General features: G+C 39.3%; 1 protein-coding gene across 6 annotated transcripts in view; it reads right to left on the reverse strand.

Moving 5' to 3' along the window:
* Positions 1-2,548: 2,548 nt before the first annotated feature.
* The window catches only part of LOC114148159 (abl interactor 2-like), a 30,345-nt gene continuing 21,644 nt past the window's right edge, over positions 2,549-11,249 (reverse strand). For 2 of the 6 annotated variants that reach the window (XM_028023194.1, XM_028023193.1), the window contains 7 exons: positions 11,089-11,244; positions 8,379-8,503; positions 6,935-7,255; positions 6,025-6,183; positions 5,176-5,256; positions 4,881-5,060; positions 2,549-4,058 (listed from right to left, as the gene is read on the reverse strand). In XM_028023194.1, coding sequence (XP_027878995.1) covers positions 3,883-4,058; positions 4,881-5,060; positions 5,176-5,256; positions 6,025-6,183; positions 6,935-7,255; positions 8,379-8,503; positions 11,089-11,244 — 1,198 coding nt within the window. In that variant the 3' untranslated portion in view covers positions 2,549-3,882. The remainder of the gene's footprint in view (positions 4,059-4,880; positions 5,061-5,175; positions 5,257-6,024; positions 6,184-6,934; positions 7,256-8,378; positions 8,504-11,088; positions 11,245-11,249) is intronic. The other 4 variants (XM_028023196.1, XM_028023195.1, XM_028023198.1 and 1 more) reach the window with 2 other exon arrangements.

Below are 11,249 nucleotides of genomic sequence, written 5' to 3' on the forward strand. Positions count from 1 at the left end.
TATGGTTTATAAAAACTATTCAAATTAAACCACCATTATGAAAGTAGGAACCCCAGATTCCCCTCGCCTTGTTCTCTAACGTCAGTTTACCCGGCGGCCCTTACGACGCAATTTCCTCTTTTTGTCAAAACAAAATCTGTAAAACTAGAAGATGAATTAACTTAAATATACTATTTCGTGGTGTACGTTTTGACACTAACATATACACTGAAAAAAAATTGTATGGAGTTCCACCATAGGATTTTACAAATAAATAAATAAATACAATTATTTAATTATTCAGAATTTACCTGGTAATGTTATGTTATATATGTTGTTCATCTTCTGATCTGTTACCAGCTGATTAGTTTTGTACATACTGGCCACTGGTAAAATGAGTAAAAGCTATATTCTGCACGTTACACATTACAATAATGGATATTTGTCTGTTTATGATGCCTTGACTCAAAATAATTGCTGACTGTCTTAATGAAATCTATTGTTTCCTATCTGCCCTGGTCCTCTTCACAAATGACTCCCTAAATCATTTTCTGTAATAGAATAAACAGAATATAAGTGCAGTCCTTTGTAGAAGCCCTTGGATTTAGAAAAAAACAAACGAGAAACGGTGATTATTTACAACAAATTGGCAAATAAATCAGAAAAAGTGACCAGAACATGTTGTTCTTTGGGTGACAAACTATACCTGACGAGTTTACTGATACCGAGTAGATTCTGACTGTATTAGCAGAAAGCAATAAATAACAGTATATTTTCTGACAGTAAATGTGCGAGAAAGAGACAAGAAAAGAGGAAGGCTGTTAAAACATTTATTAGTAATTTCCTTTTGCTTTCTGTCTTACAAAACAGCAATGTGCTCAGAGTTCAGATTCCGTTTTGAAAGCAGAAAGCTCGTCCGGAGAACGCGTTCCACTAGGGAGATGCAGGAACACCACGGAAAACACGCAACAAAGAAACCCCCAAAAAACAAAACAAGGAATGAAGACATGAAGCAAAAATATTTGGATTTTTTCATCCCAGTCCAAATTCAGTCTCCTACAAAAAGTGAGAGCACATCAAAAAAATAATAATAATAGTGATGAGAATCTCCTCAAAAATGCTTCAAATCACAAATAAATTGTGCTTAGTGTTGATGCAAAAAATAGCATACACATGTTAAAATGTGATTATTGAGATCCTGGGAAACATTTCATGTTACTTTGGAACATCCGATTTGTTGAAGGAGTCTGTACCGTTTCACTGCTGATTTCTCCGTCGGCATTTTCTTTAAAGGGATGCTGCAGGAAAAGCAAAGTTGCCAAGATGACGTGTTGATTAGAAGCTCAGATAAGCTCCTTCTGACACTGTGACGTCACATTGTGCACAGATTTTCATAAATATTTTAAGTCATCTTTTCTAGTTTCGCTTTAAAATGCCTCTTGAAACACTGCACAGGGATATATTGTTTTTAAAAAGGTCCAGCTTCACAAGTTTGGTTCTGATTCACACACAAGATACCTGCATTCACGTCACGTCACACACAAACGTACATTTGGCACAAAATATCCGCCTCCATCTTTGATACGCTGCCAAGTCCAAACCCTCCGCCGGCACGGAAACAAAACACAGAACTGTACAAGAACAGAACGCTTCAGATGAAGAAGCAGACAATAAAACAAGGCGGTTAAAACAGTAAAAAAAACCAAAACACTACAAAGACATATATTATGAAATAAAATAGTAAATACACGTGTCAGTTATATAGATGTATATATATCAGGCATGCAGGCAGTCACGCTGTAAACTTTAAAACTGGCGACAGGTTCAGAATCTCCACCTGGCAAACTGTTTGGGTTCAATTCACAAAGACGGGGGCGGCTCAGAGTCTGAAACATGGGCGTCCATCACCAAAGATTTCTGATTTGCTGTTAGCCTGAGAGAGGATTGCAATCTGGGCTCACATGTTTTGATTTATTGCAATATGGAAAAAAAAAACCCGGCTGCTTTCTGCCTGTGTAATGTGTAAAGGTAACGGGGGTTTCTCCACTTTGAGTATTTTATTGTTTTAGTGCTTTTCTGCTTGAGTTTGGGTTGGTTTGGAGTGTGTGAGGGAACCTTGTTGTAAGAAGTGCTGGACGTGTTGTCTTAGTTGAAGTGTGTGTTGTCACAGGGCGTCCTGCAGCAAAAACAGAAATTTGTTTTTTTCTGTGACTTTATCTATTGAACAGAGCATTAGGGCCATTGTAGATAGAAAAAGGGAGGAGAAAATTCCTGCCAAAATTCTAAGAAATCTTGAATTTTCAGAATTTTTCCAGAAAAAAAAACTTGGAAATCTTTGAGTTTCAAAAGTCAAACATTTTTGACTTTTTGGACATTTTCTGAGCATTAAAAGTAGAAAATTTTCAACGTTTGAAACTCAAAAAATTCCTAGTTTTTTCTAGAAATCTTTTGAAATTAATCTCAAATTTTTAGATTTTTTTTAAGCTGATTTTCAACCTTTTCAAACTCAGAAATGTACAAAGTTCTTGTAGAAAATTTCTGAGATTAACCTCAAATGTCAGATTTTTTTTTGTTTTGGCACAAATGTACTACGGTACTTTTTTCCCCATCCATCGTGGCCCTAAAACGCCGTCATTACTGTCAGTACTGTAAACCAGTGTTTTTAAAAGTGTGACCCGCCAGGGGGCGCTAAGGGAGCCTCAGAAAATTGGAGGGAAGATGAGGAAGAAAAAAAATGGAATCCCATACATTTTTAAAATGTTTTCTTTATGAAATCTAATGGGTTTTTCAATCATTATTTAAAAATATAAGTTAAAATAACTTCAGTCGAAACTGGAAAAAAAAGGAATCATTTTGTCTGTGTTAAAATTCACTGGCCCAGATGGTGAAATCTTCCTGATTTTAATAATCACAAGACAGAAAGAACCACCATAAAAAATAGTAATTAAATATCTTTTCTTTTGTCCTTTGGCACTTACTCTCCTCATGGCAAAATGCAAAAAAACCAAAAACAACAAAAAACCCCCAAAAACAAACATATGGTAAAGTTACATTAGAAAGTTAATAAAGAGGAAACATAAATCTGACACAAACGAAACAGATTCTCACACACCTTCAAAAGGTCCAGCAACCAGCTGTGCTGTTTCAGCCTCACCAGACTAAAGCTTTAAAAACTCAATGACCGAACAGGTGCAAACTTTCACTTTTAGACCTAAATAGAAAAAGAAAAGTGCAGCAGGGTAAGTTGATATCACTTCACAATTACACATTACGTTTTGTTTGTCTATGAAGTAAAATCTAAACAAAATGCAATGAGGTTTGTGGTTGACAAAATGTGAAAAAGTTCATGAATAATTTTGCAAGGCACAGTATGCAACTTTTGGAAAGGCCGAGAAGATTTGTTTTGCCATGTGTGTCTATTCCAATAATTCTACACTGATTTATGACCAATATAACGGGGAAACGTGGAAGGAAGAGTAGAGTTTTCACAGGAGTATTTCCACACTGTCTTTTGTTACCGCGTGTCTGTATTTGTAGTAAGAACGAATGAAGGAACAGCATTCTGATGAATGGATTTACTCACTGCTAAAACATGTTGTGTATAAGCAAGTTATTCATTTATTAGTAAAACGTGACCAGCCTCATGTGCAAATCACCTGAAATTCACCCGAGATAAATGGAGCGCAAGGAAACATTGTGAAGATAATCGGGGAGATTAAAACACTTTGTAAACAAGCCAACGAAAACCCAGTCCAATAAATAATCAGAATATCCAACTGAATTGAATAGTTTGAACCCAAAGGAGGAACATATAAAAAGCCGACCAGAGTTCACCTCTCCTGCTCAAAGGAAGAGAGCCGCAGATTTAAATGAACTCCACCTGTGAGCGAGACTCAGGCGGTTTCAGTCGGCGTAGTGCATGATGGACTCTACGTAGTTTCCTGGGAAGAGGCCGGTGGTGGCGTTCATCACCCCTTCGAACCATCCGTCCTCGTTCTTCTTGACAACATAAATGATGGCTCCTTCCTGAAAGGAAAGCTCGTCCTCCTTGTCTGCGGTGTAATCATACACAGCCACCACTGGAGGGCGACACAAAAAAACCGTCAACGAGTAAATATATTTTGTGCTGCGGCAGTAGCAGTAGCTGCGTTTCTGCTGCAAATCTGTGGGAAATTGTGTCGATATTCTGCTAATGTTGGGGGGGAAAAACGCAATCACACAATTGTTTCCATTAAATAAGAAACGCAAATAAAATCACACTTGGATAAGGTTGTTCACATGTTACAGTAAGTTATTGAAAAACATGCTGTGCATTCATCCTCCTGTCACGTCCTGTTGACGTCATTTCCTCCAGTAATAACATCACGTCATTCATGTGATGCAAAAAAATAGTTCCTATTGTAGTTTTGTGAAATTTCAATAGCACAAAAACTTTGTACCAAAAAACAGGATTTTTTGAAATTGCAGTGTTTCCATAAAGTAAATTTATTTTCGAAATTCCACTTTGTGCAATTAAATGGTCAATGGGAACGCAGATAATTGCAGTTTCGCAAAACACACTAATTTTGATACGGCAAACAAACCGCGTCATCCTAGCGTCCTAGTTCAAGAACTTTGTAATGAAAAACTGTCAGTTTTTAAAAAATTGACATATTTCCACTAAACCAATTTCTTTTTGTAATTCCATTTTGCGCAGCTATATGATCAATGGATAAGGGGCTACTGCTGGTAAAAAAAAGCTACTTGTGTTAAATCCACTTTGTTGAAAATAATTCTGTGGAAGAATAAAACAAATTGTGATGACAGTGAAAGTATAACCCTGCTGTAAAATGGGATTTATGGCTAATGTGACAAAATAGTACCAACAGCTATGAAATCCTGAGTGTGTTTCTGTGACATACCTTTCTCCAGGTAGCTTCTGGGCGCCCATGGCGGGTCCTCTTCAGCGTACGGATCGCTGTACTCCACTACTTTAGAGTCTTCCTCACCGTGTCCGTCCTCTGAAGGTTTCGGGGTGGACGGAGTCTCATTGGGCCCTGAAGGCGTGTCGGCTGACGGTTGAGGAGGAGGAATGTCTGTAACTGTTGGTGAAGGGATGTTTTAGAGAATAAATGATTGACCATCAGCATTAGTGGACAAACACAAGCCGGTTCATTTGTGAAACAACCAAAACTCAACAGGGACTGTTTGACTCACTAGATTCTTGAACTCGAGCAACGAAACCCATCAGAGGCAGCTGAGGGGTGAACTGCAGGAGCGATGGAGGTGGCGGCGAGGCTGCAAACACAGTCAGGAGTCAATTAGGACTTCAAACTACCAGTGTAAAACTGTTGAGAAGTTTCAGTCATTTCAAATCCAGTATACATTTGTAAATAAGACAAATATACCCCTTTGAAATCTTAATTCTGACTGGCAAAAGTTAGAATTGCAGAAACCACCCCTCAAGTTCAGAATCCAATATGGCTGCTGTGCACATGAAAACTAGTTACATTTGTATATATCACGGTATTTAATAGCACTCCTGACCGTTTGTACTCTTGAAAATGTCCCTTTAGTATTTAAAAAGCTAAGCTGGTAAAAGGTTAACACCAAAACACAGAACCTGCTGCTTTTCTAATGTCCAACTAGAAAACTCTTGACTCTGGAGTGATGTCATTCCCAAATCTGAGCTCCGACTTTATCAATAAATCAAATTACCACTACGCTAAAACCAGAAATTTCTCATTGGCTTTTATGTTTATATTGTTGGAATCAGAAGTTTACATACACTTTCTAATTGACCTAAAGCAAGAAAAGTTTGGTCTGGTTTAACCTCAGACATTGAGAAAAAAAAGGTGTGTGTGTCTTTTTAGTAGGTGTATGTAAACTTCTGGTTTCACCTGTCATTGCGTAAAGTGCTCCAAAAAATAAGACTTCTGCTTTATCAGGACTTAATTTATACAAAATCAGTGTTTACAAATTGCCAAAATGAGGTTTCAAAGACATCCTTCTGTTATATTTTCAGTGATGAGTAAACTTGAGTGTTGCCTCCAGTGAAAGGCTAACCTGGGCTCTGGTTGTAGTAGGGTCCTCCGTTGACGTGGTTGGCTATCGGCTGACCAGTCACAGAAGGGGGTCGGCGGTATGGAAGTGACCCCCCCACCTGTGGGGTCTGTTGTCGAGGCTGGGGCCGGTTCATGCTGTAGAACTGGGGGACGAAGGGACCTGACGTAGCAGAGAGGAACTCTGTTACAAATCTTAAGAATGTTGATTTAAAAGGAACCTGGAGTGGATTGAACAAGCTTTGTCTCCCTCTGCTGGTAGTGAAAGCAAGTACACACAGTTCTTATTCAAAGATCAGTAGAAAGTTTATGAGGAGGAAAAAGGCAACCAAATATTGTGCATTCAGACCAACCCTGAATGCAGGTCCGCTTTAATTGAACTCTTGCTTGTTTGTCTAGAAAGTCCGGTTCGTTTGGGAAGGTGTGAACGCTCAATTAAACTCTAATGCGGACCAAAAAGATACTTTGGTCTTGGTTTGGTTGAAGTGAACTCTGGTACGGTGCAAATGCCAAGCGAACCGGAGACAACTCCAAGAGCTAGAAGTGGACTAAAAGGCAGGGTATTCTGGGTAAATAAAACCAAAACAATCGCGTGAGTCTAGTGCTAGCAGGCGAATGGTTTGTGGTCTTTTACCGACGACAAAAGAGACAACTCCATTTTTGTCAACATTTTATGAAGAAGGAAGTTGCACTTCACTCATGTGTTGTTTCCTTCAGTGGTTCTCAGTGCAGCGCCCCCACAGGTGGAGAGGGGAACAGGTTTTTCAAAAGGTTTGGTTCGTTTGATATCTAAAAATTTAACAAATGTTGCAATTTTGGTGTCCAAATGAACCAAGTCTACCGGACTATCAGGTATTAAAGGTGTTAAAACGCCTTTAAAACAACTTGGGTTTGAGCCACTGGGACAAACTCACCTTCAGCAGGTGATGAAGAGGTGGAGAGTGAAGGAGGAGGAGCAGGAAGAGAAAGAGAAGACAGCTGGGACTGGCCTTCGGAGGTGCTGGGAGAAGGATTAGAAGGCGGGGAGGTGTTGGTGTTCGGTACGTTTGTTTGGGAGCTTGTGTGAGGAGACGAGTCGGCTTGGTGTGCGGGCGAGTTTGGTGGTAGGGGTGCGTTAGGCTGGGTTAAGGTGGTGGTGGAGGAGGAAGAGGAGAAAGAGGAAGGAGTCGGCGAGGGAGAAGGGGAGGAGTTTGGAGCTGTGGAGGAAGAGCTGGACGGTCCAGCAGTCGGGGAGACTTGGGGAAGAGGAGAAGGAAGAGAAAGAGGAGCTAGTTAGGAAGGAAGGCTAAAGTAGGGAATGAGGGAAGAATAAAGACAGGGTTTCTGTAGGTTTCACCAACTCAAGGTTAAGACCTTTTAGTACCATTATGAATGGAATCTAAGACCTGCATCTCCACAGAAGTGTACAAACTTTGTCCAGCCAACTGGTGATACATTAGCAGTAACCCATAATAGATGCAAAGAAGCTAGCTACCAAGGGTATGTTAGAAGTGATTTAGTATTACAACGCAATGACTCAGACTTTTGCCTGACAGAAAAGACTATGAGGGGGAAAAAAACATAAAACTATACAGGATTAAATAGTCCTGTCATGACAAAATGTAAGACCTGTTATTATGGATGTTGCTGCTGCAGGACTGGTTGAGTGGGACAGCTGCAGCTGCTGCGGTTTGTTTTAGTACCAAACCTTATGCATAGATACTCCAAGTACATCCTGCAGCTACAGAACCTGCAGAATTATTACACGGAGAAATCCATTTGAGTGTCCTAAAGGATAAAGGTTTAGTGGATGTAAACTGGGTCTGGGCAGAAGGGTCAAAGATCATTTCTTATTACTCCATGTAGAATTGAGCTGCCAGGGACCCTTAGGGGGCAGTAGAGCCCCTTGTCAACTGGTTTGATACTTCTTCTAGGTAGGACAGAATTAAAGAATTTCAATCTTTGATCATTTCTCCCGTTGAAAGATTTATCCTTTTGGTTTGGTGTTATTTTATTAATTTTTCCTTTGAAGAAAAAACAGCTAATTATTTTTGGGGAAAAAATTACTGTTTAATTTACAATTCAAAAAAGGAAGCACAACAAAATAATACACTTCATAACAGATTTTTTGGGGTGGGGGAGCTAAAGCTGCCACTACAAGAGTTCTGGGTAGAACTTATTTCCAAACACAGTTTTGTTTTTCATCTTAAATGCAAAATGTATATATGTATATATTTGTACAGTTCTGGCTTAGTTGAGGCTTTGAGAATGGTATTCTTTCATCACGATTAATGCTTTCATCACGATTAATCGTTTCAGCCCTCGATTCAGCTACACATCGTCAACTGCAGCTGTGACATTGAGCAAGTGTCCTGTTACCTGGGAAAGTGGAGGGTGGAGACGGCGTTGGCACGGCGATGGGAATGCCCACGCTGCCGCTGCCACTGTTCTCTCTGCTGCTGCTGCGACTGCTGCTGCTGGGGTGACTGCCTCCGCTGCTGCCACTGCACACACACACACACACACGCACACCCAGAGGAAGATCAGTGCTGTGGAGACAGGTGTGTTCCAGCTGCAGATTGGACAAAAGACGTGAAACTAATCCACATTTGAACTGGAATCAAAATTTTTGCTTTTTAAAAACTGCTAAACTTTTTAGTGATGTGGAGTTTTTCAAAAAAAGATTGCAGACAGGACATGAAGCAGTAAAAACTGCACGTCCTTAGACAGTCGGCATGGCGATGGAGGCGGGATGACAAACAGTAGCCTGTAGAGAGGAAGTCTAGCGAACCGCAGTAGCAGGTTCAGGTTAATGGCAGCAAAGAAGAAATGAAACAACAAGCAGACAAGAACATGCAATCTGATTGGTTCAAAGCTGGAGGATGAAAGAATGTTCTGATCGTATGGGAAGAAGAGCTATTTACAACTATTTACATCTAATAAATATAAAAAGGAATAAAAATAACCAAAGCATCAAATAGAAAGTACTTTTACACTAAGATGCACTTTGTAAAACTTGGCAAGTTTTATTTCTAGATGTTCTCAAACCACCGCATTGCTTAATGTGGTGTCAACTTTTTACCAAACATATAATAAAAAATCTAACAATTAACTGAGACGTAAAGTCATTTTAATACCAAAATACTTTATTTGTTCCAAAGGGAAATAAAATATTGTCATAACTCATATCAAAGTATCTTTAAAGAGTTGTTGTGAATCTTCAGTAACAGTCAGTCTTGCAACAAATCTCAGGTGGCCTCTGACTAAAGACTTTTGTTTTATGTCGGAGGTGAGACTTTAAAATTTTACGTTCTGCTTTGTTAAAAATAACCATGTTAGAGCATCAGGACAAGCCCAGCAGCTAACAATACCGTTCAAACAAGTGCTGGCTAAGACAAAAAACATTTCCATTTGAGTTTCAAATTCCAGGGGAAGTTTCTCTGAATTCTTTTAGCGTTGAACTTGGAAACTTGTACCTTATGAGTGAAAGGAATAAAAACCCCATCCTTCATCCAGGCACGTTGTTCTAAAGGATAACAATGTAAAAACGCAACAAACTGAAAAAGTCTTTGTGGTACTTGTTCCAACACAATTCAATGGCTTAAAATAAAGAAAACCATAACACTTCTCTGTTACTAATGAACTACAAAAGTGCCAGAAATGTAATTATTGTTTTCATTTTAACAACTGCTTCCATAATCAAGGCACTTCTCTTTTGCCAAAAACTATAGCGGACTAAACAAAATATGTTTTCTGCTAGAATAGAGGAAAACAATCAATGAGATTGAATAAATGCACAACTGAAGATAAACCCACAGAAACAAAGAAAAACAGTTAGTTGGATGCAAGCAGACCGTTAGCACAATATGACATTTAAACACAAAAAACTCTGCATACAAAAAGCCAGAAGCAAAAGCAGTAGAGTGAACAGCAGCAGGTTTTAGACAAGCCAAGAAGCAAGCCATGGTACGGAGTGATGAAACCAAGCCGAAAGCAAAATCCTACAGGAAGACGGAGAAGTCGAGAGCAAAGATTATGTGAAAATTCACAGGAGTCTCGAGGCTTTCTGTAAAATGTCTGTGGGTGAGATCCTGTATCCTAAATGTGGACGAATAATTAGCTTTCCTAGATCTGTGCATATGTCAGCGTTATTTGTTTCAACCACTTACAAACAGATTACAACTGCAGTGGCTGCAAAGTATCTGATAAATTGTGTCCAAAAAATGTGAATGTGTTAAATTCAAAATGTTTGCTCATGTTCAGTAAAAGTGCTAAGTGGGTAGATTAGCTGTGAATGGAGGAATTGAGGCCTAAAAACATGAAAGATGCTAAGAAAGATGAATTAAAAGGCAACATTTAGTCTCAGCTGAAGCAGAAAGTTATCAAAATGTTTTATTCAACACATGCCAGTTTAGTTTGGGAATACTGCACCAACTTAAATGCATTGGAATTAGGGATGAACCGATTGCAGTTTTCTGGCCGATCGTCGATTACCATTCTTTAAAATGTCTGACCTGCCGATTCCAATTTAGGTCGACACCTTTGTTTTTTGTCTGAAATGTCGCTAAATATAGCAACACAATCGCTGAGTTGGTAACAGTGGGGTGACTGTCGTTAACAGAGGTGGATTTATCGGCCGGCCGATTTATCAGTCCAACCCTAATCATAATAAATGAGCTGAATCAGAAATTATGTTCACTCCCCAAGAAACTGAATTATGGGTTTTCATTAGCACAAAGCTAAAATCATCAAGAGTAACATAAATAGTTGCTTGAAGTATTTCCTCTGTGTGTAATGTATATAAAATTAATTTAATTTAAGAAATAAATGTACTTTTGAGGATGTGTTAATTTATTGAGTTACTCCAAAATACTGCAAGTCACTTTTTATGACTAAAATAAATTCTGCTTAAAATAAAAGCACCAAAATCTGTGATTTAAACCACCTCTACATCTCTGCTTCCAAACTGAACGTGACTGTGTTGAACATCAGGAGTTTTGAAAGAACTATAGGATTAGTAGAGCAAGAGCAGAGGAAGTATATCGGAAACGCTGTTCTTTCAGTCATCTCTGAACTCTGACCCAACTACCTGTACGTTCGGGGTCGCTGGTTCAGGGTGGCGGTGCGGACCGGACTCGGAAGCTGTCCAGCACCCGTATTGTTTCTCGTCGGGCTGGAGGCATAATCATTGGGCACGACGGGAGGGCGTACCGGCTCCAGTGTCCTGTAGGGGGAGTTCTTGTGCCTGTG

Source organism: Xiphophorus couchianus, chromosome 7, assembly GCF_001444195.1.
Source record: "Xiphophorus couchianus chromosome 7, X_couchianus-1.0, whole genome shotgun sequence".
Classification (NCBI taxonomy): domain Eukaryota; kingdom Metazoa; phylum Chordata; class Actinopteri; order Cyprinodontiformes; family Poeciliidae; genus Xiphophorus; species Xiphophorus couchianus.